The sequence below is a fragment of the Ylistrum balloti genome, unplaced genomic scaffold (assembly GCF_031769215.1).
Source record: "Ylistrum balloti isolate Yb309-2 unplaced genomic scaffold, AGI_CSIRO_Ybal_v1 Utg372036, whole genome shotgun sequence".
In the NCBI taxonomy this organism is placed as follows: domain Eukaryota; kingdom Metazoa; phylum Mollusca; class Bivalvia; order Pectinida; family Pectinidae; genus Ylistrum; species Ylistrum balloti.
The window spans coordinates 71,783-99,731 of NW_026782986.1; the positions used below are offsets into that span (position 1 = coordinate 71,783).

Genomic DNA, 27,949 nt, shown 5'->3' on the forward strand with positions numbered 1-27,949 from the left:
TATCATAAAGCCTCCTTAGTTTGAAAGAGACTGGTTTAGAACAGACATCAACTGACAATATTAATCTGAAGGAGAAAACCAAGGGAAATAACTCTTCCAAAAATACTTTTATATCCTGTTCTGGAAAACACCATTGTGTGTCTGGGTGATCAAGCCTACCAAGTTTTCAGTAGGGCAGAAAACTGTGGGAGAAGATTTACGGACCAATTATTGTGTACAGCATACAAACAAAAGGCTGTACAGGTGGACCATACAATAATATATCTAGTTAAAGCTTTTAACAGGTTTATCAACAAGAGATCCCGAAGGGACCTTGGTGCCCACTATTGTTTCATCTTTGTTCTTAAAAAGTTGGATCTTTTCCCTTCTTTTTAATTCTCTTCCATTCTAAAAGATACAAAACTTGAATGTTCCTGTGCAGAAATAGTGAAATAATTTTTAACTGTCAAGTTATAAAGATGGCAGTCAGTTGGCCATTTTGTTCTTCTGATCAGTAACAAAAATATATATGACAACTAGGGACTATGGGAACCTAAATATGAAATTTGAGAGAGGTCCTTTCAGTTCTTCGCAATAACAAACTTTCCTAGGCAAAATCCAACATGGCCATCTTTTGGCCATGTTTTATCTGATCAGTCCCAAAATCAAACAGGCACAACTAAGGACCAATGGGAAGGTACATGTGAAATTCGAGCGAGAGAGATCATCTGTCAAGATTCTCTGAAGAAATAACGAGAACAAGAATTGTTTACTGACAGACGGCCAGATGGACCATCGACATAGGGCAATTTGAATAGCCCACCATCAGAGAATGGTTGTCTATATATAGAAACTGAAAGTAATAATGTAACTCCGAAGATGTTTGATGTAGCTTTTAATCACACAGTATGGTACATCATATCATTTACAACTTTCTGTAGAAGAAACTCCTTCCCACACTAAATCACAATATACATATTTACATTATTTGTCCTTCATCAAATTCATAATCCATACACACTGGTGTTACTTGTATTTGTCCATTCCACTTCAATATCCTAGTTCAAGTTTGTAAATAATGCCTGAAATTACAACAGCAACCATTTCCTCTGAAAATTATCAGACAGGGACTGTTATACTCTTCCCCGAAACACTGTAGTAACATTTAAAGGCTGTTGTTAATTTACCAATATCATAAATAGAGTTTTTATCAACTGATTTTAAATCCATCATGCGGTGGCTGCTTGTTTCTTGGCAAATTCTGACATTCTCCGTTCAAGTTCTGGTCTAAAATGTCGAATAAGTCCCTAAAAAAAAAACAGTTGTAAAATTATTTGAATTCATTTCCTTTGGTCCAACATTCTGCATTTTGATTATAGCTTACTTACTATGAAGCAAGATTACAAGTTCAACTACAGAGAGAGAGAGAAATCTTTAAAGTGGCATCATGGTTAAGCAATATTTTTTTATGGAGTATTTTCATATTTATCTAGTGTATCACATTATGAGCAATAACAACTGGTTTTCGGTGAAATATGCACAAAAAAGAGGTTAATCGACAAGCTTACAGTTAGTGTTGCATGCAACACGTCCCCTGCCGTAAATTACTGTATTTATCAGCAAATATGCCCATGTCTGCTAATAAGCCCATCAATGTTCTGTTGTAAAGCAAATGGGAGCAAATACTACTTAACTGTTTGCAATAAGCTAACCCTTTACTATGAATCAGAGTTTATATATTGGCCCCATGATCTGCAGTATTTATACATTATTTTTTCAAGTAATACAGAACTTGTTCTGTATCAGAAGTGTCTTGTTTTATTATTTATAATCTTCCAGTGTATCAGGTTTCAACCAAATCCATCAATCCATTCTCAAATTATAATCTAAAAACTAAATTGTGACAAGATTCTATTTTTAGTAACAGTGACCTTTGTAGTTGATCTTTTGACCCCAAACAAAATCCCACACTATATTGCCTTATAAACTACCATTGTATGAAGTATGATCCAAATCCATCAATCTGTTCTCAAGTTATCATCTGGAAACCAACATACGGACAGACGGAGACAAACACTACAGTCCCCTCTGGTTTCATCGGCAGGGGACTAATAATTCTAAAAAGGAAATCTTTATCTGTTGATCAATAAATGTTACTTATTTCATAACTCTGAACTAATTCAGAGTTATCAAATAACATTTGCCACACTCATAATAATATCCAGTGCTGAAAAACTGGATTTAACTGTGTCAATACTGTCGCTCTCATTTCTGCCTGTCATCCTGCATTTTGTGTTTACAAAATTAAATGCCTCCTTTTAAAAGCTATCATGTGACATTATCAGCTCTAAATTTGAGAGGGGTTTCCTGAACCAAAGAAGTGGTCCAGCTGGACATTAGAAATCAAATGTGAATATTGGGATATCAAATATGTATTCTCAATAACAAAATCAATGTTTAGACTGTGATGACCCCGTTTAGTACCATACATGTACATAAATCAAAGCAGGATTTCATATCAATACTGCAATCAAGAAAAAATCTGTTTTCAGTCTATGAAATATTTTCTAAATGTAGTTGATTTAAGGTCTCTTTATCAACAAAAAGGAAATGTAGTCAGTCAAACAACACATACAGTCCCCCAACACCAGAGGTCTTATCCTACAGGTAATCATCTTATTTGTCGGTCAAACAACACACACAGTCCCTTAACACCAGAGGTCTTATCCTACAGGTGTTCATCTTATGTAGTCAGTCAAACAACACACACAGTCCCTTAACACCAGAGGTCTTATCCTACAGGTGGTCGTCTTATGTAGTCAGTCAAACAACACAGACAGTCCCTTAACACCAGAGGTCTTATCCTACAGGTAATCATCTTATTTGTCGGTCAAACAACACAGACAGTCCCTTAACACCAGAGGTCTTATCCTACAGGTGTTCATCTTATGTAGTCGGTCAAACAACACAGACAGTCCCTTAACACCAGAGGTCTTATCCTACAGGTGTTCGTCTTATGTAGTCAGTCAAACAACACACACAGTCCCTTAACACCAGAGGTCTTATCCTACAGGTGGTCGTCTTATGTAGTCAGTTAAACATCACAGACAGTCCCTTAACACCAGAGGTCTTATCCTACAGGTGTTCATCTTATATAGTCGGTCAAACAACACACACAGTCCCTTAACACCAGAGGTCTTATCCTACAGGTGTTCGTCTTATGTAGTCAGTCAAACAACACACACAGTCCCTTAACACCAGAGGTCTTATCCTACAGGTGGTCGTCTTATGTAGTCAAACAACACAGACAGTCCCTTAACACCGGAGGTCTTATCCTACAGGTAATCATCTTATGTAGTCAAACATCACAGACAGTCCCTTAACACCAGAGGTCTTATCCTACAGGTGTTCATCTTATATAGTCGGTCAAACAACACACACAGTGGTCTACAGGTGGTCATCTTATGTAGTCAAACATCACAGACAGTCCCTTAGTCAAACAACACAGACAGTCCCTTAACACCAGAGGTCTTATCTACTCATCAGTCAAACAACACACACAGTCCCTTAACACCAGAGGTCTTATCCTACAGGTGGTCGTCTTATGTAGTCAGTCAAACAACACACACAGTCCCTTAACACCAGAGGTCTTATCCTACAGGTGTTCATCTTATGTAGTCAAACAACACAGACAGTCCCTTAACACCAGAGGTCTTATCCTACAGGTGGTCATCTTATGTGGTCATCTTATGTAGTCAAACAACACAGACAGTCCCTTAACACCAGAGGTCTTATCCTACAGGTGGTCATCTTATGTAGTCAAACAACACACACAGTCCCTTAACACCAGAGGTCTTATCCTACAGGTGGTCGTCTATGTAGTCAAACAACACAGACAGTCCCTTAACACCAGAGGTCTTATCCTACAGGTGTTCATCTTATGTAGTCAGTCAAACAACACAGACAGTCCCTTAACACCAGAGGTCTTATCCTACAGGTGTTCATCTTATGTAGTCGGTCAAACAACACACACAGTCCCTTAATACCAGAGGTCTTATCCTACAGGTGGTCATCTTATGTAGTCGGTCAAACAACACATACAGTCCCCTAACACCAGAGGTCTTCTCCTACAGGTGTTCATCTTATGTCGTCGTTAAAACAACACAGACAGTCCCTTAACACCAAAGGTCTCATTCTACAGGTAATATTCAGAGCATTAATGACTTCTTCTTAGTGTGTGTGATAAATATCAAATTACCTGTACAGGCCAGGCTGCACCATCTCCTAAAGCACAAATGGTATGTCCCTCAATCTGTTTACTGAGCTCATACAACATGTCAATTTCATCTGGTCTTGCATTTCCTGTTTCTGTAGTGATGAAAAAATCAACCATAAACAGTTTCTAATTTCAGAAACCTTAATGATCTTGACCAATGAAAAAGAAATTTTATTAAATGCAATAACAGCAGCTATATTTTGGTATGATCTTTGTTGGATACTTTAAGTTATGTGACCCTGTATAATTCTTCTGTGACGTCATCATGTTTCTTAAAATTCAGTCAATGGACGTCAGAACTCTGGCCCTATAACAAATAAGTGTCACGCATCTGTGTTGGCATTCGAATGATAATTGTGGAAAAAATTGAAAAACATCAGGACGTTTGGACCAACTAAAACCTAAATTGATAACTTTTAGATAAAGATCGCTTGCAGTTTCTGAATTTTGGCAGTTTAAAGTCAAAAAAAAAAATTGATCACTAAAATTGGAAAAGTAGCAAGCATATTAATATCGATGATGGAATGCTAGGTATCTTACCAAATCTGCTCATAATCTTTGTCATCCAACCTGTTCCTTCCCTACAAGGTGTACACTGAAACAGACAGTGTTTAATTAGAGCCTATTTCTAATCTGTATAGTGTCACCCAAACTCGTCTAACAGGTGTTCCTATTTGATACGATACTGCTTAAGATTTCTTTTCTATACAAGTCCTGGCAAGCTGAAAAAAAATCTTTGCAAATATTTCCATGAATCTAAAATGATAAATATTTCCTAAAACTGTAAATTTTATACATAACTTTTAACTGTACACACTGATTGAGATTTTTTGTGACAGAATTGAGACACAATAATCAAGTTAATAGTAACCTTACACAAATTTCCTGTTTTTAGAACTAGTTATTAAAATGGTTGAAAGATGGGGACAAAGCACATTGGGGATAACAGTGTCCTTACCTGCCCACAGCTTTCATGTTTATAGAACTCAATAAGACGCGAGATACACCTCACAATATCAGCATCCTTATTCATCACAATAACGGCAGCTGTGCCAAGACTAGTTTGGGCTTGTACGAGGGCATCAAAATCCATCATAACATCGCTACACACACTAGAAATAAAAACCACATATATATGTTGCTGAGGCTGTTTAACTCCATCATCACATCCAACATCATCATGATACAGAAATACCTCCTCCTAACCAACACTTGCCCGAATCATCAGTCAAATTGTGTTGTATATACAAGGATATCTATGAGATCAAACACAAGTTATTGTTTGATATAAGCTGGAAAATTATCAGACTGTGAAATCTCTAATTTTTCTGATGGATATACAGTTGAAACTCTTCACTTAATCGCTTCATTCAAAATTCCATTTTAGTCAAAACAATTTCCCAGTCCCAATATTTTCCCATCTATAATCTAAAATTTTAGTTACGATGACTCAAATTTCATTGCAATTGTTTCATAGTCTCTTGTAAAGTCAGGGAAAAAGTCATTCATTGTCTCAAAATCAATTTTTGTCAAAATATTGGCACGTCTTGCAACAAAATTGGTCTATACATACACAGCTGAAAATCACCCGTGCACAACAAATGGCTAATTGTGGTGTGTCAGTCAATTGTACACACTACACTGCATGGTCTCTGCTGATTAATTAACAGATTAATTACCCAGTCAAAAGTTTGTTTCTTAATTAGTGTCACCATCCTGTAGTGACTTACAGTAAACAAACAGCATGTTTACACAAGCCATGCAAACAATTAGCTTGGTTATGCGCATCTTCAGGAACAATAAAAAACGAAACTGTCAAACCAGTACAATTTGTTTGATGAAGTCTGATTACCACAATTACCAGAGGTCCTAATTTTTGAGCTTGTTTACTACCAGTGATTGGACACTTCACTAGATTTAGTGCTTCGACAATGAAGTGCTGGAAATGTTTTATGGAGAGAGTATATGTGCAAGATTTGTTTAGGCTAGTGCTGTTTGTGCCACGTTTTTCATACATTTATTCATTCATAGTCAAGTCCTATTAATATGATTTGTAGCTTCATACATTGTTTTCAGTATCAAAAGTTGATTTTCATTTGTCATTCCATAAAATATGTAATCTATACTGGACAAAATAAGTTAAGGATCATAAATTGTGACCATAATATCTTTAAAAATTCAAATCATGTATTGTAGTTTCTCCAATATGTACCTAAAGTCATGTCAAAGGTGAAAGCACGTGCATCTGAAGGTCTTGCCGTTCCGCTCTAGTTAACTATGGTGGTGTGAAAAATGGTCTATTACTACAGAGGAATCTTGCAGGTTTTGATTCTGTTACTTCTAAGCTAAAAAAAGTTGAATTTGGAAACATTTAATCAATTTGTAACGAAAACTTGAAAAACTAATCATGCGAAGACATTTAAATGATATGGAAGCCGCGCGAGCTATAGGGCTCCTTCAAGCTGGTCAAACTCAACGAAATGTGGCGGCACAGCTTCATGTTTCTCAGAGCGTGATTAGTAGGCTATGGAATCGCTATCAACAGACAAATAACGTCCGTCAACGCCCCAGATCTGGACGACCACGCTGTACGACAGGAAACAGATTCATTTGCATCACGGAGAGAGTCAGCGGTTTTTGAGTGCTCCTGTCTTGAATCTTCAGTTTCAGCGTGCTACAAATCTAAGGATTTCATCCCAGACAATCAGAAACAGACTCCATGCCTCTAATTTACGAGCTAGAAGACCAGCAGTGCCAATTTTATCCAGAGGTCATCGACAATCCAGACATCAATGGGCCACTCATCATTTGAATTGGCAATTACGTCATTGGAGAAATGTTATGTTCACAGAGGAGTCTAGGTTTTGTGTTGACTTCCATGACGGTAGGAGGAGGGTATGGAGAACCCAAGGATATGCAGACTGCTGTGTTGTCCAGCATGATCGCTTTGGTGGTGGGTCATGACAGGGATTGTTTTCCATACAGACCTCTACATCATAGACAATGGATCTTCAACAGCTGTTCGATACAGGGACGAGATTCTACACCCTATAGTAAGGCCCATTGCAGGAGTTGTTGGCCATGATTTTATTCTGATGGATGATAATGCTCGTCCTCACCGTGCTCGTGTGGTCAACGACTATCTTGTGAAGCAATCGTTCGCATGGACTGGCCAAGTCGTTCTCCTGATCTGAACCCTATCGAGCATGCTTGGGACACAACATCGACCTAATCCGCCACAGAACCGCCAACAGCTTATGATTGCTCTGAATGGCAGCGCATCCCACAGATCAGCCACCGACGACTAATAAGGAGCATGTGCAGACGTTGCAGGGCAGTTATTGATGTCAACGGAGGTCATACTGCCTATTAAACTGCCAATTGCAGTTTGATGAGTTTTCCTTGTCTACATGATTAACTTGCTCTACTTCCTCTTACACTTTGATTGCAAGGGTGCTGTTACTCAGGGTTATCTGCTCTTGGTAGCAATTACCACAAATGAATTTGTTTTGTGTAATTAAAGACTAAAATGAATGTTCTGTCATTAAAATTTAAAATATAATCATATTATTATTTGTATGTAAAACTGCACTGTTTCAAGTTTATGATCCTTAACTTATTTTGTTCAGTATATATGTAATTTGTCAGTAAGGGTAGTTTACACATGTATGGAACAAAGCAATGTGAGTATAAACGTAGTTGATTGGGTGTTATAGCGTACCATGCTGTCGTCGCCCGTACTGTGTACTATGCTGTCATCGCCTGTACTTCGTTAATCCTATCCAACATCAAGGAACTGATATCCTCAACCTTATTTGAACACTTTGAGTCGAATTATGAGTATGACTGGTGTAAAACTATCTTCTGAGAATGACAGGTGTGTGACATTCACCTTCTGAGTATGACAGGTGTGTGTCATTCACCTTCTGAGTAAGTCAGGTGTGTGACATTTACCTTCTGTGACATTCACCTTCTGAGTAAGTCAGGTGTGTGACATTTACCTTTTGGGTATGACAGGTGTGTGACATTCACCTTTTGGGTAAGACAGGTGTGTGACATTTACCTTTTGGGTATGACAGGTGTGTGACATTTACCTTTTGGGTATGACAGGTGTGTGACATTTACCTTTTGGGTATGACAGGTGTAGAGGAACCTCCAGGAATAACACCTAGGAGGTTGTCCCAGCCTCCAATAACACCTCCTGCATGACGTTCAATGAGTTCTCTCAGTGGTACAGACATTTCCTCCTCCACAGTGGTAGGGTTGTTTACATGGCCAGAAATGTTAAACAGCTGGAAATACATCAGTACAAACAAATCATTTTCTGATGACTCCTTTGGGATCACAGTTACTGGTTCTTCACATCAACTTAGATATTAGGAGCTCAGCTAGTGGGATTATATTGACTGTCCATGTGTCATTTCTTGGGCTTTTCAAATTTCAAAATATTTCATTTTATTATTCTTTGCAATTTATTAAAGGAACTTCTGACTGTGATTAACAACTTTTTCTGTCTCTCTTACATAATAAATGGACCCCAGATTATATTTCCAGTCTTTACTGACTGTGATTAACAACTTTTTCTGTCTCTCTTACATAATAAATGGACCCCAGATTATATTTCCAGTCTTTACTGACTGTGATTAACAACTTTTTCTGTCTCTTTTACATAATAAATGGACCCCAGATTATATATCAAGTTGTTGCGATTTACGTTTTTATGATGCTGTAACATGTGAAATGGGGATCACTGTGTTTACCGTTTGATGACCCTAATGACCTTTTATGTGTTGACAGGCCATTCAGAATGTTATAATACTAATGTGAAATAGACCCAAAACCATCACAATGAGAAACTAATTAAGTCTTTATTAAACTTTGGATCCCATCAATTATTTCATTTACCTTGGTGCCACGGTTCCTTTCCCTTCCGAATGATGCAAACCAATCTCCTGACCTTCTGCAGATTGCCTGGAATTATGACACACATTACTCTCACATTCATCTTAAGTACAAGTGAGAACTGTCACAGTGATAATCTATTTCCTTCTTGTCTTTAAACTTCAACCTATTAGATATATGAGTGACCTTGACCCCATGACATACTGTTGACATAGACCCTTTATGTGGTAACATCCTTTGATATCTGATCTGGGGTATGCAGTCTGAAGTACAGAGGATGTTTGTCCTTCTCACTGTAAGTTCTTGTTACTGTAATTCTCTGCGTCCACACCATATTTCATGTTTTTTGGGACTCAAATATACAATTTCTGGACTCCTGTTTTCCCTGTGGGACTCAGATATTCCGAGTCCTGGACTCATGTTTTCCTGAGGAACTCCATTATTTCGAGTCCTGGACTTCGTTTGGGGGACATAATTAACTGGAAGCTTCCTAGAAAAGCTTAACAAATAATGTGATCCCTAACCAAGGTCACCCCTAGCCACATGGTGACATCTGTTTACGCCTTCGAAGAATTTCTTTTAATTGACAAAGAATTTTTATATTTCAATGATGACACTTTGATGATTGCTAACTGGTACTACTGCAGTACCATGACGATTGCTAACTGCTACTACTGCGACACTGACGATTGCTAACTGCTACTACTGCGACACTTTGACAATTGCTAACTGGTACTACTGCAACACTATGACAATTGCTACCTGGAACTACTGTGACACTATGACGATTGCTAACTGGAACTACTGTGACAATATGACAATTGCCAACTGGTACTACTGCAACACTATAATGATCGCCAACTGGTACTACTGCAACACTATGACAATTGCTACCTGGAACTACTGTGACACTATGACGATTGCTAACTGGAACTACTGTGACAATATGACAATTGCCAACTGGTACTACTGCAACACTATAATGATCGCCAACTGGTACTACTGCGACACTATGATGATTGCTAACTGGAACTACTGCGACACTATGATTGCCAACTGGTACTACTGCGACACTATGATGATTGCCAACTTGTACTTCTGCGACACTATGATGATTGCCAACTGGTACTACTGCGACACTATGATGATTGCCAACTGGTACTACTGCGACACTATGATGATTGCCAACTGGTACTACTGCGACACTATGATGATTGCCAACTGGTACTACTGCGACACTATGATGATTGTTAACTGGAACTACTGCGACACTATGATTGCCAACTGGTACTTCTGCGACACTATGATGATTGCCAACTGGTACTACTGCGACACTATGATGATTGCCAACTGGTACTACTGCGACACTATGATGATTGCCAACTTGTACTTCTGCGACACTATGATGATTACCAACTGGTACTACTGCGACACTATGATGATTGCCAACTGGTACTACTGCGACACTATGATGATTGCCAACTGGAACTACTGCGACACTATGATGATTGCTAACTGGAATTAATGCGACACTATGATGATTGCTAACTGGAACTACTGCGACACTATGATGATTGCTAACTGGAACTACTGCGACACTATGATGATTGCTAACTCGTACTACTGCGACATTATAACAACTACTAACTAGTACTATTGCAACACTGTGTTGACTACTTACCGGTGCTACAGCAACAGTTTCCACATTAGCTACAGTTGTTGGACATCCAAAGACACCCACATCAGCAGGAAATGGAGGCTTTAAACGTGGCTTACCAGCCTTTCCTTCCAGAGATTCAATTAGGGACTGAAACATTTAATAATCCAAACAGTGTACATATGGTGGATGCTTTGACTCATTTCAACTTTTGAGCTTACATCACACTGTGTTCCTATGTCTAAATGGCGAAAACATAGTTCTTAACTCATAGAAGGGGAAGGACAATAACATAGTCTTTGTTTCATCTCTACTGAAATGACTGTCAGTAATGATAAGCTTATTACCACTAATACAAGGCACAAGTTTATATAAATAAAATTTTGATATGTCCAAGCTCAGGCTTCATTCAAACTATTATTACAAAACACTTATCGTAAAACTCAAATATTATTATTCAAAGTTTACACCATGCTATATTACACCAGACATGAGCTACCTCATAATTATGAAAGTGAATATTCACATACCTTACATATGTGTTATGCAGTATTCACTTAATTTTCTATACCCTGTTTAAGTGATACATGTTATTCAACAATGATAACAAGTCTCTGATAACATCAACTTCTAAATCGTTCTCCAGTGACTTTACTTATGCTTACAGTTTCTTCCCCACAGATGTAGGCTCCAGCGCCGCGGTGTACAAACACATCAAAGTCATAGCCAGAACCACATGCGTTCTTACCCAGGAAACCGGCTTTGTAGGCCTAGAGTAGATGTAAAACAAGCAACTGTCACTAACCATAGGAATCACAGTACAAAAGACAAAAGCCTCATTTAAACCAATGGGGCAACATTTAACCTCTGAGTAAAATTAGGGGGGATGGGGTGGAGATATTACTTATTACCTGCATGGGTTTTTGCAAGATAAGTACCTGTATGGTATGCTGGAAAATAGTCCAATATGAAACATCCTACATGAAGAACACTGTAGAATGTGAAAAGATGTTAAAAGACCAATGACTGCAGCATTTAAGTAGAAAAGTTATACACTGTCTTTAAAAGCTTTGTAATGAGTCTAACATCAACTCACCTCTTTGACAGCCACATTTAGATTAGACGCCTCATTATAGAATTCCCCTCGGATGTAAATATAAGCTAAAAGTAAACATTAAATATCAGAACAGAAATCCGATATAAATGATTTCAACATTACCTACAGGTAGTATAAATTTCACATGTCTAAAATCTATGGTTGAAATCCAAATCCTAACATCTTGAAATGTAGCAGCTAAGTAAGGTGTATAGAAAAAGGTGATATACTTTGGCATTTTTTCATCTGCAAAGTGAATATTGAAAGAAGAGATAAAATACGATAGATATTGAGACTGAGTACTAACAACTCTTGGTTCATCAATATCAATTTCAGATATGAACAAACATTTAACATCAAAGTACACCAACTGAATGTCACAAATTTAAACTAGACTTCTGAACTCTTCGTAGATTCTCTGATTCTATTTAAACAGAAAACCTGGGTCTCCCACTGACCTGCCTGAGCCCTCATGGCTCTGCCAGCTATCAGACATCCCTCCACCAGTTTGTGTGGGTCGTGTCGCATGATCTCTCTGTCTTTACAGGTTCCTGGCTCGCCCTCATCCGCATTGACAACCAAGTACTTAGGTCTTTAATGAACACAATAGAATACATTACAATGAATAACATGACTGACAGACAGTATCGAAATTTGGTGTTAGTTCTGTATCCTATCATGTTTAGCTATTAGTGTTAAATATTATCTTACAATAATTTCACACAGTGAAAGCCAAGCACTTTACCTTAAATTTACCTGGATTTATTTCTTTATGGTGTATTATCACCTTGCATTACTAGACGGATAAGAATTTTTTTTTCATGTTTGCAGTGATGCGTGTGACTGCATATCTAAGAACAAAGGCTGAAAACTTTGAATCCTATGATGTGAATATTGCTTTAGATTGTGTAAAAGACACATAAACGAATGGCACCTTTCAATAATTTAGAGCAAGATAAAGCAGAGCCAAATTATTAATAAAACTGCATCATACTACTGTCTCATCTTTCTAGGCCTTCTCAGATATGCTTAGGGCCTAACTTTTGAAGTCTACGATGTGACTGAGGAAAATCCAAAGTAATCAAACGAAAAGTGAAATCTAGACGGGGAGGTGCAGCAAACCCCATATACGTAGTTTCTATATATCATACAATTTAAGAACAGCGTCAAGAACATGATTACATTCTAAGCCATGCCATCAAAAACTACTTTAAATCAAAGTCCAGTATGACATGCATAAATCTCTATAACACTCCCTACTGACCAGTTTATGACAGCAGTTTGTATTTGTCTCCGTCCACAGGGGGCTTATGAGATAAAAGGGACATGCCTACCTTCCATCGCTGGGGCGATTCATGAAACCCCATTTCATTCCAGTTGGGAAGCCAGCACCACCACGGCCTCTTAATCCTGATGTAGTAATCTCTTTCAGTATCCAATCATGGCCTTTGTCCATGATTTCTTTAGTTTTATACCAATCTCCCTAAAACCAAAAAAAAAATGTCATGTTTACATTTTGTCAAGTTTAAATAATGTTTCATAACTTGGGAATACATGTAACTCAAATCCAAAAGTGAAAGATCTTTAACTAATCCCTTCAGACTACACTCCAATGAAGTAAAACTTGACCCAATAATTTTATCTATTTTTGTGTTTAACAGACCTAGGCTTAATGTCTGTTATTGTTGCCTCCCAAAAAAAAAGTACAGATAGTAGAATGGGAAATGCATTAAATGAACCAATGCAGGACTTCTGCTGTGGCTTTCAACCAATGCAGGACTTCTGCTGTGGCTTTCAACCAATGCAGGACTTCTGCTGTGGCTTTCAACCAATGCAGGACTTCTGCTGTGGCTTTCAACCAATGCAGGACTTCTGCTGTGGCTTTCAACCAATGCAGGATGTCTACTGTGACTTTCAACCAATGCAGGACTTTTACTGTTGCTTTCAATTAAATGCAGGATGTCTACTGTGACTTTCAACCAATACAGGACTTCTACTGTTGCTTTCAATTAAATGCAGGATGTCTACTGTGGCTTTCAACCAATGCAGGACTTCTGCTGTGGCTTTCAACCAATGCAGGACTTCTGCTGTGGCTTTCAACCAATGCAGGACTTCTGCTGTGGCTTTCAACCAATGCAGGACTTCTGCTGTGGCTTTCAACCAATGCAGGACTTCTACTGTGACTTTCAACCAATGCAGGATGTCTACTGTGACTTTCAACCAATGCAGGATGTCTACTGTGACTTTCAACCGATGCAGGATGTCTACTGTGACTTTCAACCAATGCAGAACTTCTACTGTGACTTTCAACCAATGCAGGACTTCTACTGTGACTTTCAACCAATGCAGGACTTCTACTGTTGCTTTCAATTAAATGCAGGTCTTCTACTGTGACTTTCAACCAATGCAGGATGTCTACTGTGACTTTCAACCAATGCAGGATGTCTACTGTGACTTTCAACCGATGCAGGATGTCTACTGTGACTTTCAACCAATGCAGGACTTCTACTGTGACTTTCAACCAATGCAGATCTTCTACTGTGGCTTTCAACCAATCAAATCAATTGACAAGTTCTCTCCAGTTTAGAGCAATATATTGAAGATATCATGATTATTTACATTTGATAAGATAAAAGAAAATCACATGACAGGCAAGTATTCTTTCAATGCATATCAACCTACAGTCGTACTTTCCACATTCAATCAAATAAATAAATGAAACCCTATTTATTCACTTTAATATGAGTACATGCTGACTTTGACTTACCCGTCCCATAGCTCCCTTGATGCCCCAGTCATGTCTGCCATACAAATTTGTGAAAATTCGGTCTTCGTCCTTCAAAGGTCCATATTTAGTCTAAAGAAACAGAAGGATAATATAAATTCATTAATCATCACTTCCTTTTTTTCTCTTTCTCTTTGAAAACCGGGTTTTAAACTCTGCATCAAATAATGTCTTATTTATATAAACGTTAATTATGTAAATTCATCTTTTGATTTTTGTGACTAAAACTGCTAATTTTTGATGTCTAAACATCAGCAACTTACCTTTTCTGGTTTAGATTCTGTGGTGTTCGTTCTCACACATGTCACTGGCAGTGGTGAGATTCTCGGTACAGCTGGAAAAATAAAAATCTGTATCAACATATATGACTATATATAACCCTTCTTGGCTTCTGCCTTCAGCTTACAAAATAATACTTACATCTGAATTTTCGATTACCCTGATTTTTAATAATTTATATTACGAAATAAGAAAAACACGCCTAAATTTCATGTTAATAGCCGCTGATGCATTTGTTGTCTTCTAATATATTTTTAATGCAATACAAATTTTACATCACCTACAGTAAACAAAGCGCAAATCATATAGAGTTATCATCAATTGCTTGTTTGCACAACAAAATCTAATCCCCGGTTGGTGTTAATTACGCAAACAGGCTTTTTAAATGCAATTTTCTGATGTGGGAAGCAGGCGACATTCAAAAACATTATTAGCAAGTTAACGAAAACCCATTTTTGTCTATAATTCATTTTGACTGTCTATTGCTTTATATAGTATAGTTGGTGGAATTAAAGACAACATTTGAAATATATATATGTTATGTTTTGAGTTAAAACCAAGCTTACATAATCCACATGTAACGTATGTGGTTCTGTCAGTCACTTCGAGTCGGTCAGTGATTAAAATCAATCACGAGAATATAAATGAGCTATTTAAAGACAATGTGAAGAATTAGCAGTGCTGTTTGCAGAATGTAGTAGTGTTGTGTTCTCACCTGCAATGATCCGCGAGGTCGTTATTCTACAGAGACTTGCCATTCTCCTTCACTGCTCATGCCCTTGTTTTGTAACCAAAATGGCAGACGAATGTCACGGTCGATGTAATAAAGGCGCTTATTCTACACGATCAAATTAAGCATTATTGAGACCATGATGCGATGTGGTTTAAGGATGCGGACACCTCCAATTCGATCATCTTAACCAATCCTGACCTTAATATTTGAGCCTACCTTAAAATATGTTCTAAGAAGCCAAGTAGACTAACATACTTACACCTTTTTTTGTTTGTGTTCTGTTGACAATTGCATTAATGGTCGATTATTCTGTCTGGAATCGATGGATGAACGTTGAAACTCTGGCCCTAAGTAAAGTGAGGGCAATAAGTGAAGAGCGCTTGGGTCGGCATTCAAACGACAATTGTGAAATGAAATCGTTATTTTCACATGCACATCGCACATGGATTGAAAAGTCTGTTTCGTTATCACTTACATATATAATTCTTCCATATATAAAAACACTAGCTACTATACTGAGTTACCTCTTCAAGAGTCGACATTCAGCTAGGCAACGTTTTATACAGTTTACAACACAGTGCATATCTGCCAACTTTTTTTTGCGTAAACGATATTTTTTACTCACCACACCTTGCGCGTCACGACATTTGTCACAAAAGAAAAAAATAATTAATGTATATTTAATCAGAGACGTATATATCACATGTTTTATATACGTCTCTGTTTTTATCAACATATCTAGATATCTATAAATTGATAAAGTGCATGCTTTACTATACTAAAACAAGTAAGGTTCATGTTGGAATTTATTCATTTAAATTCTAAATATTCATTGAACTTACACAATATAACATATATTAAGATTGGGGATTATTTGTTTAGTTGTTAGTAAGTAAATTAGAAAGAGGCAAAACATATATAAATGAAATGAATTCTTTCATAGAATTCAAAATGTTTTTATCTAGATCTAATGGTCCATGAATATTGAATTTTTGTATTTACTCTGAAATATAGATACAAATCCGAAAATTTGGTCCGGATCCGTTCCTATTTTCATAAGTATAGCTATTTCCTGCTTAACCATTATCACGTTTTTGAGAAGAACCAAACATGATTGAAATTTTAGTCGAGTTTTCAGTGAGTGAAATGTTTGTTTAATCTGATTTTTTTTACTGATGATGCCAACTTAGTCGTTCTTTAAGGACTGATGTGGTTATTGATATTGCTTAAGGAATGCTAACATTGTTTGTTACATCATAAAGATCGTTTTTTAATCCATTTTCTTGTTGCATTTGTTCTACATCTGCATCGTCCACTGTTCTGTCATTTGGCTGACCATTATACAGTGTGCGCGGCGCTTCATCTGACAAATTATAAAAACAAGTATGATAAGATAATATTTAAGAAGAGATATATATTTGTACTGAATGTGTGTATTGTGTAGTGTGTGTCCTGTAACTAACTCCTCATCCCACTGCTAGTTTGACCAATCCGGCTACCGTAGCGGCCTCCGGAGATAAACTCCAACCGGCACAGCTCTCACTACCAGTTTCAGAGGAGATAGTCTGGATAGTGTATTAAAAAGAAGGAGTTGATAGCCCCTACTTGAAGGATACCAAATGAGGGGCCTCAGCTACATTGGCTGGGAGAGAGTTCCAAAGTGGGATAGTAGATGGAAAGAAACTGTACCTGAAAGTGTTTTTGGATAAGGGGAGATAAGAGAACTTTAGTGAGTGGTTCCTACGAGTGCAAGTTGTGGATGGTGTTAAGTAGGTTTCTGTTGTGATATCCACTAACTTGTGGGCAATCTTGTACATGATGGTGAGCTGGATCTTAAGCCGTCTTGATTTCAGTGTCTCCCATTGTAGAGTCTGCATCATGTCAGATACACTGCTGGTATTGCGAAATCTGTTGGTGGTGTACCGCGCCACTCTCCTTTGGATCATCTCAAGTTGGTCAATTTGTTTCCTGGTGTGTGGGCTCCACACTGATGAGCAGTACTCTAAGGTTGGGCGAACAAGTGTATAGTATGCACGTGCCTTTACATCCTCATTGGAGATCTTCAGGTTTCTTCTAAGGAAGCCAAGAGTGCTGTTTGCTTTCTTGCATACTCTATCTATGTGATGGTTCCAAGTTAAGTCTGCTGAGAGATCAACCCCGAGATACTTGCTGGAATTAGTCTCCTCAAGTAAGTGTCCTTTAAGATGGTACCAGGCTTGGATGGTCTTCCTGTTCTTAGTGACCCTAAGAACACTACACTTGTCTGGGTGGAACTCCATACCCCACAGTTTTTCCCACTTTGCCAGCTCTGAAAGATCTGTTTTCAGTATGTCAACATTTTCTTCTCCTCTCACTGTTCTGTAGACTATGCAGTCATCTGCAAAAAGTCTTACCAGATTGTTGGTTTTTCTCATCTGAAACCCTAAATTGACCAAGATTTACAAGATTTAGCGGATATCGTCGATGAAGAAGAACACTTCGTCTTATTCTCCTTGAAGGATGTTCCCTCGTTCATGTTTGGCTCTCGTTTCACCAATAATCCATTTCTTACGGAAATGTTTGTTGGTATTAATGTCGGTTAACACATAATGATGATTATGTCTTAAGATATCAATAAGCATCACTTACGTGAAACGTGAAACTTGTATCTTACCCAATAGACGTAACGATCACATCCAGTAATAACTCATGGCTTACACAATAGATATAAGGGTGAAATTCATTAACAACTCGTATCTTACACAATAGATATAAGGGTGAAATTCATTAACAACTCGTATCTTACACAATAGATATAAGGGTGAAATTCATTAACAACTCGTATCTTAACCAATAGATATAAGGGTGAAATTCATTTACAACTTGTATCTTAACCAATAGATATAAGGGTGAAATTCATTAACAACTCGTATCTTACACAATAGATATAAGGGTGAAATTCATTAACAACTTGTATCTTACACAATAGATATAAGGGTGAAATTCATTTACAACTTGTATCTTACACAATAGATATAAGGGTGAAATTCATTTACAACCTGTATCTTAACCAATAGATATAAGGGTGAAATTCATTAACAACTCGTATCTTACACAATAGATATAAGGGTGAAATTCATTAACAACTTGTATCTTACCCAATAGATATAAGGGTGAAATTCATTAACAACTTGTATCTTAACCAATAGATATAAGGGTGAAATTCATTTACAACTTGTATCTTACACAATAGATATAAGGGTGAAATTCATTAACAACTCGTATCTTAACCAATAGATATAAGGGTGAAATTCATTTACAACTCGTATCTTACACAATAGATATAAGGGTGAAATTCATTAACAACTTGTATCTTACACAATAGATATAAGGGTGAAATTCATTAACAACTTGTATCTTACACAATAGATATAAGGGTGAAATTCATTAACAACTTGTATCTTACACAATAGATATAAGGGTGAAATTCATTTACAACTCGTATCTTACACAATAGATATAAGGGTGAAATTCATTAACAACTTGTATCTTACACAATAGATATAAGGGTGAAATTCATTAACAACTTGTATCTTACACAATAGATATAAGGGTGAAATTCATTAACAACTCGTATCTTACACAATAGATATAAGGGTGAAATTCATTTACAACTTGTATCTTACACAATAGATATAAGGGTGAAATTCATTAACAACTCGTATCTTACACAATAGATATAAGGGTGAAATTCATTAACAACTCGTATCTTACACAATAGATATAAGGGTGAAATTCATTAACAACTTGTATCTTACACAATAGATATAAGGGTGAAATTCATTTACAACTCGTATCTTACCCAATAGATATAAGGGTGAAATTCATTTACAACTTGTATCTTACACAATAGATATAAGGGTGAAATTCATTAACAACTCGTATCTTACACAATAGATATAAGGGTGAAATTCATTAACAACTTGTATCTTACACAATAGATATAAGGGTGAAATTCATTAACAACTTGTATCTTACACAATAGATATAAGGGTGAAATTCATTAACAACTCGTATCTTACACAATAGATATAAGGGTGAAATTCATTAACAACTTGTATCTTACACAATAGATATAAGGGTGAAATTCATTAACAACTCGTATCTTACCCAATAGATATAAGGGTGAAATTCATTAACAACTCGTATCTTACACAATAGATATAAGGGTGAAATTCATTAACAACTTGTATCTTACACAATAGATATAAGGGTGAAATTCATTTACAACTCGTATCTTACACAATAGATATAAGGGTGAAATTCATTAACAACTTGTATCTTACACAATAGATATAAGGGTGAAATTCATTAACAACTTGTATCTTACACAATAGATATAAGGGTGAAATTCATTTACAACTCGTATCTTACCCAATGGATATAAGGGTGAAATTCATTTACAACTTGTATCTTAACCAATAGATATAAGGGTGAAATTCATTAACAACTTGTATCTTACACAATAGATATAAGGGTGAAATTCATTAACAACTCGTATCTTACACAATAGATATAAGGGTGAAATTCATTAACAACTCGTATCTTACACAATAGATATAAGGGTGAAATTCATTTACAACTTGTATCTTAACCAATAGATATAAGGGTGAAATTCATTTACAACTTGTATCTTAACCAATAGATGCAAAACATTATTTAAGTCCCTTGCAGTTGTTATTGATATGCATATTGTATGGGTTATTACGAAATACGATTAAAAATTACAGAGATTTTTACGAGGCAGAAGTCAAATTTCGTCATGTTCCTGATGTTAGACAATACCTATAAATAAACAATAGACGGAATATGTTTAAATATCGACCAATAAGCTGCTTGAAAATGGCTGACAGTTTGTTGAATAAGAAAAATGGCCTCGCCATTGTGTTCTTGATGTTGGATAACGGCTTTACACCAATTTCCATTAAAATTGGACAATATCTCTATTTCGACCAATCAGAGGTCCCAACTGACCGGTCAAATGACTGATGAGTTACGTGAAGTCTCGATCTTTCATACCGCTTGTCATACATGAACATTTATGTTTCGTTACGTTTCAGAAACCACGCCGGCGGTAAAGCGGAGAAGGTAAAAATGATACTAGAAATTAAAGGATGAAAAACAATACGGCCCCTCCCCCTTTCAACTTCCTGTTTACAGTGTCACCTTCTTTAAGGAGATACTTATGTATCAACAAAATCATACCGAACAATGATAATAATCTTTTATACAATATATACAATATATACGATATTAATTTCCAATGCGACAGACTTCACCCCAGGGTAAACTGACAGAACGGACACCCATGCAACGCAATGATAACACAGTCAGTCATGCATACAACATACACCAAAAGAAACACGTGCCCTGACAAGTCTTCTCAGTTGGTACATGCTGGTTAACTGAATGTACGTGGTACGTAATTGATAACAAAAAATAAACATGCCTGTGCTGGAACGCAGCCGGGTTTACAAAATAGCTGATTTTTTGTTTGTTTTTGTTTTCTATGCCGGAAGGCTGTAACAGAAGATATACAACTCGTTAAATATTTCATTTTCACTTCATTTACCAGATGAAAGGAGGCATGATGCAGATTTGGCGAGTGATGTACAAATTAACTATACACGGAAGTACAAAGAGAAAATATGTTTAGAAATGTCCGAACATTTAAAATACGTGAAATCTGTATGTAGTTATAAAACAACCCAGTCTTAACAAATGTCAATGGGTTCCGTAACGAGGTGAATTAAAAAAAGTAACAGGTCTTATAATAGTTTTCATTGAATTTCGAATGTGTTAATTTATGTTAGCAGATCCTTGCAAATCTCGGTAATATTCGCCCTTAGGACATACATAGTGAACCTCTCCATGAAATACCAAACCTCCACCTGTGTGGCGGTGAGCTTATTGCTTTGAATAGCATGCGACGGACCTCTCGTATGTTTTTCATCGAGATAGCCACCACCTACTACAAAGAGACTCGACTCCCCCCTCCCAAATGACCATGAGTATCCCAGGGCCGATAAGTCCAGCAAACCATAAAGTAGATTGTAGGATAACAAGAGTGCCAGTGATTGATTAACTATTTGTGTACCTTCTTCAAGGGTCCCTAATATCACTTTAATCGTGCACGATATCGACAACTGACAGAAAAAAACTAACATCACACGGTTACAAGCGATGCAGGGAAATTGTTGTGGTCTTACGGTCGTCAAAATGATCTTATTCTGTGTTCGATATGAAGCTTGGCATGTTTAATGCTCTATAGTTTACCTGTTGGTTTCGCTGTTGTATACTTTGTTCTCATTTGGGAACGTGACATTATTTACTTGGATTGACCAAGATTAACGTGTCCGAGTAAATCTTTCTTTTAGTCATTTCTTTATATTTTCTATAGTTTTTTTTCTGTTCACATTATGATATTTTCTTCTATTGTTTGTTTTTTTGCGCGTATTAAATCTAGAGAAGTCCTCGTGCTTCCTTTAGTAAATGTCTGAGCTTTTAGGTACAGTAATGCAGTGTCGGACACCGGTTTTGTTTCCCTGTGTCCTCGCTTCTTCTCGTGACCTTAATCATCAATGAGTTATAAGGAATGGTTGGCGAAACGTTCTCTGTGTGTTTGTTTGTTTTATATTTACTTTATCTATTTTACAACAAGCTATCAGCCTTTATTAATCCCGCTTGTAGACCCAGATTAAAGCGCGCGATCCGTCCGATCCCACAAAAATCGATCAATGTTAATCAATAAAACATAGTCATTTGGCGAAAAAAAAAACAATGCTAAAAAACAAAAACAATCCCGCACCCCACTCCTCCAAAAAAAAAAAAAAAAAAAAACCCAATTCTTATCGATCTTCATTTCCCAGTCAGAAGTTTAATTCTAAATCTACTCCGAATTTTTTGTGTTCATGCTAAGACTGCTGGACACGCTTGAATGGTTTTAATGACGTCTCAATACTTTACAATTAAATGATATTTACCGAGTAAATTGATTTTTAATTTCCCCTGTGATGTAAATCTTAGCATGCCTGACATGCCTCCAGGAAGAAAATTAGTTTTAAAATACACTCAATATTTCCTTTCGAACATAAAATATGACAGTGATTTGAATATTCGTTCAATAATGTGTTTCATGGTGTCCAACATCAAAGTGTACACACATGTCATTACATCACTTAATGTTTTGGTGATACATGTTTGACCTTTGACCATTTTGTTTTATCTTTGATCGATCTTTAACACCTGTATCAGTTTTTTATTCATGTATTTTAGTGCGTGAGTTCGAAGGTATTGTCTCCCTTTACTGAACGTGTGCCACTTTGATCTTCCAGAGTTATTTCCCTTCGTTTTCACTCTTTCAGTATGAGGGTTAAAGTGAAACTAAAGGACTAGGAGACTAGTCACCACCGCCTAATTATAAACGCTGTGTAAATGCGTCGGCTCGGCTGCAGTACACCAGGTGATATTGTCATGTTTAAAAAGAGGGCCAAATCGAATTAAAAAAATATTTTTTCGTGAAATTCTTTCATATTTTTTTAGAATTTTGAAGCGAGAGTAACAAAATTGAACAAGTATGTGTTTTGGGTACCTGAAAATACCATTACATGTCAGGGCCGGCGGAACAGGAAGGTGGGGGGGTTGGGGGCGGCTTCGGTGGCTTAAGCCCCCCCTCCCCCCATCCAGTAATTGTCAAAATAAAAAAAAAAAATTCGAATTTTACACATGATATTTAATATTCAATGATAATTAAGTTTCAGCAGGTCAATTTTCATCATATCATATATACAATGTACTGACAAAACACAATTCTGTGTCTGTAGTATATATTTAGGATATCTGAAAGTGTCTTCAATAATTACAAATATAGTTCACTTGTGTGGCTAATAGTTTGGTATCTTTCACGAGTAAAATATACCAAAAATATTAGCCACACGAGTGAAATATATTTGTTATTAATGAAGACACTATTAGATATTCCGTTTATTACATTTTCATCGCAAAAATAAACCAAAACAATGGCAAACCTACGATAACTATAAAATGGGTAAGTTGGCCTGATTTTTCCAGACACTACTCACTCATTATACAACGATGTTGTGTGCGGCAAAAATAGTCCATTTTATGAAAAATCAGTAAAAATATACAGACTCATGAATAAATCATAACGAATGTTTGTGTTTGGACATGGATTTTATAATTTATTGATGTCACTTATACACAATAAAATGGTTTAAACGTTAACTGAAAAAATAAAAACAATGTTTGATAAATTCTTTCGCGCATGAAAAAGTATGGCGCCATCCTAGTCGCTGTCACTATCAATGACACGGATTCTTTTAAAATGCCTTGGTCCACACTCAAGACTCTCAGAACGAGGATGGGTTTGACCACTGATAACATAGTTAGAGTTACTGGCTTGCATCGTCTGCTGACTGCCATGAAAATGGAAATTTACGATGGAGTTGAAGGTTGTGTTCCCAGTGAACAAAACCCGGACAGAGGGGAATGGCTGCCTGGAATTGGAATAGATTTGTATCGGGCTCTCTGATTGGCCAATCCTCAAAGTTTTATCAGTTTGAGATATCCCTATATTTCACTGCTAAAATGTAATAAATTCGTTTCTTTGAATCATATCGTTGAAATATTTCAATCTTCATAATATGAAAGGTTTTACTTGATCTTATCGAACAAAGAAACTATGCGAAATCGGTCATCTGAGGTGAACTTTCCAAATACCCTCTCGCGGTTTTCATTGTTTACAAATTCATTTGCAACATCAACTAAATTAATAGATGCAGTCGCCTCTTTGTGGACATGAAGTAGCATGCAGTTGTTCAGACGTTGTTGTGTCATTGTTGATCGCAGATAGGTTTTGATTCTGCGCAATGCTGATGCTGACCGTTCAAACACAGCATTGGTTGCTGGTATCAAAAGTAATAATTTCAGAAGTTTCACAATTTCGCAAACAATCTTTCGTTGACTCCCTGTTATGCTGCGGTTACATTGTGGTATAAACAGTAGACGAAATCAAAACACGGTCTGTAACTGCAGCAAAATTAGGTAAGCTCCTTATTTTTAAAACACAACAGAAAATTTCTTTCAAAAACAAATTTTATCAATTCTACAATTTTATTGACCGACACAATAATTTTAGCATGACTCAAAAAACATTTCAAGAAAGATGTATATATTATCATGCCTATTAATGATTTGCAATTTACATTTAGTATTGTCATCATCACAATTTGAGGAATTTTACAAAAAAAAACATGGTTGAAAACAAAGTTTTATGTGTATTTTAGTTTTAAAATTGCTTAAGGCTGCCCCAGAGACCCCTGCCTTTATGTATGTCAGCCCCCCCCTCCCCATGTCAAATTGCCTCCGCCTGCATGTTTGTAGTATATATGCTTTTATGTACTGCTTGCTTGTGTTGTTAAATATTGTCTGATATTTAAATATCACTGGGAACGTTGAATGAAGAGTATGACATCTTAAATAAATTGCTTTCCAATATTTATCTTGAATTTTCACACGATATAAACTGTTTCGATTGAAAATGATATGATATCTGTTTTATGTTTCAAAATATTCCATAACATGCAAATTCACTCATGATCGTAATAGTTGAACAAATCTCAGTGTTTTGATTCTGGAAAGTTTTTTTTCTGTATTTCGGATACACTGTCCCCACCGGCCATCACGCTTATCGCTATCGATAAGCTAAGCTTTGCAGCCGATGGACCGCCCTCCAAATTCCGGCCAAATATATATACAATTTTACTGTCGACAATGCACAATCACGCCTACGATAAACGATACTTGGTGAACGTCTAATTGTTTCAGAAGATACAATGATAAGGGTCAAGAGGGGTCCCCGGTTTCCTTATTCACTGTCTATAGAGCTGTCAACAACCCATTTATCGTACTGATAAACTTATGTTGTAATTTCCTGAAAATAAATGTGATAAACCAGCTTATAAGGAAACCAGATTGGCGTAAGCTACACTACTCTTAGTTAAACTGTACAATTGTTGAGTCATTCATATTAGTGTTTGGATCTTTCAACATTCCAACTTCGTTTAGCTTGAAACTTAAAATAACACCCCAAGCATCAATTAGAAATCAACTACATTAATAAAGAGAATCAGATAAATAACCAGACCATGAACTTCCAAGTAAACATTTTTGCAACAGACAATATTCTGTCATATTTTTGAAATACATATGGAATCAAACCACGAAATCCTTTATATACCCACCAGATATAAACCGCTTGCCTCGATCTTTCTTGTACCGAAATCAAGACGGACAGTTTTCAACCCAGCTGTATGATTATTTCAAAATTCCATTTTTTTCCATTTCTGGATAGTAACATTCCTGCTTGCGGATAGTAACATCCATGCTTCCAGAACTTCAGTTGTTAACAAGTAGCAGTTGATATGATTTCCAAGGTTTGTTCTTAGTATCACGATTTTAGGCTGAAATCTGGTCTCAACTGGAAGACGAATCAACAGATATAGTATGATGAGGTGATTTGAAGCATTTCCCAATCAGTGCAGGTACGTACATGTCAGAGATATAATAAAATGGGATAGTTCGATTGTGTGGTCTAGAATCGCAGTTCAATTAAACATGGAGGTTGTGGTAAACGTGGTAGCTAAACACAGATGGTCACTTAGTGAAGGTAGCAGTTAAAAACCAGTGGTTACTTAGTCAAACTTTAACGTTAAATACAATCAGTCACATGTTAGGATGTAGTTAAAGCAGATGGTCACTTAGTAAATGTTTTTAGCAAATTCATGTAACACACCAATGTGTGTAAAGAATTAACATTCAATATATGTATTGATATTTTATATTGAAGAAGTTTTACGAAAATATTTTTTTTCTTAAGAAATTAAAAATTAAATGAACAATATTCATTTGACGTCATGAACAACGTACACAGTACACAATAAAGACGATAAACAGAATATACCAGATATATATACTAAAACAAGTCGCGCATTTCGTCATATATTTACGGAAGTATTTACTAAATATACACACGTATGACACATAATATATTTAACCAGAAATAATCGGTCACAATATATACGTAAACTTGACTATTTTATTTTAAAATGTTAGACACATGTATATCAAAAATTGCTAAATTTATAGGTTATTTATAAGGTTTCAACATTTAAACCCTTTGCATCACTGACAAGTCCTAGAAGGATGAAGCAGCTGTATAATGCAGTTTAATACTTATCTTTTGGCTACACGCCATCTAATTTTTAAATTTGTGTGAAATGATGCTTTTCATTCGTAAGTTTCTTTTGTAAGGGAATATTTTAACAGTAGCTGTGTCACCAATTGTTTAGATTATTACTACGCCAGCCACATGTATGTGGTAATATAGATGTTGGTATACTCGTCACCATTCATATCAACTTTACAGGTGACAAACCTTTAGAATATATATGATATAAGCAATAATTATTGCTCTTTCTCATTAAAGTGCCAATGTTACAAATTGATAAAAGTTAAAGCATATTTGGTTTTTCCTCCTAAATCTGATAATGTTTTGATGTTACTGATGGACAAACTCGTAATACAAGACTTCAAAAGATGCAGGTTGAGGAATATTATGGGGAAGTTTTAAGGTCGTCATGGTGATTTTATTGAGAAAATTTTTTTGTGCCATATGAAGCTGTTTGATACTTGTTCGTTTGCCTGTTGGTTCCGTTGGTGTATACCTTGTTCTCATTTGAGAACCTGGCATTACCTACTTGTCTTGCCCAAGGTTCACATGACGACTGTAGTCGATGAAGCAGAAGACGTTTACTCTTCCGGAACATGTTGCCTTATTCTCATTCTCCTTGTACCTCTTCAGACGTCTCCAATTAAATTTTTCTTTTCTTCATATTTTGCCCCAGCTTCATTGAATTTGAATTTGGAATATGATGATGCTGTATTTTCTTGATTCCTTGTATTAGTTGGTTAGGGTTAGGAAGACAGTTCGATTCTTCATGTTCATATTTTGCCCCAGTTTCATTCACTAGAATTGCATGGTTCAGAAAATACACATGTGCTTGACGCTATTCTAAAACTATCTCATGTATGAAAATTACAAAATTTATTTAATTATGAGCTGCTGGACCTTCCCGTCAAGATTTTGAATTTTCTTTGATCACTTTAGATTTCATTAGTCACCT

At 36.4% G+C, this 27,949-nt stretch overlaps 1 protein-coding gene across 1 annotated transcript; it reads right to left on the reverse strand.

Moving 5' to 3' along the window:
* Window positions 1-858: 858 nt before the first annotated feature.
* On the reverse strand, window positions 859-15,780 carry LOC132564184 (NADH dehydrogenase [ubiquinone] flavoprotein 1, mitochondrial-like). Its single transcript, XM_060228858.1, has 14 exons — window positions 15,690-15,780; window positions 14,959-15,029; window positions 14,678-14,767; window positions 13,245-13,393; window positions 12,369-12,502; window positions 11,911-11,975; window positions 11,480-11,584; window positions 10,839-10,964; window positions 9,161-9,226; window positions 8,381-8,547; window positions 5,214-5,367; window positions 4,796-4,850; window positions 4,238-4,347; window positions 859-1,286 (listed from the first exon to the last, which is right to left on the reverse strand). Exons 1-14 carry the CDS (start codon window positions 15,730-15,732, stop codon window positions 1,209-1,211), a joined length of 1,413 nt encoding a protein of 470 aa, XP_060084841.1. The 5' UTR covers window positions 15,733-15,780; the 3' UTR covers window positions 859-1,208.
* Window positions 15,781-27,949: the final 12,169 nt, after the last annotated feature.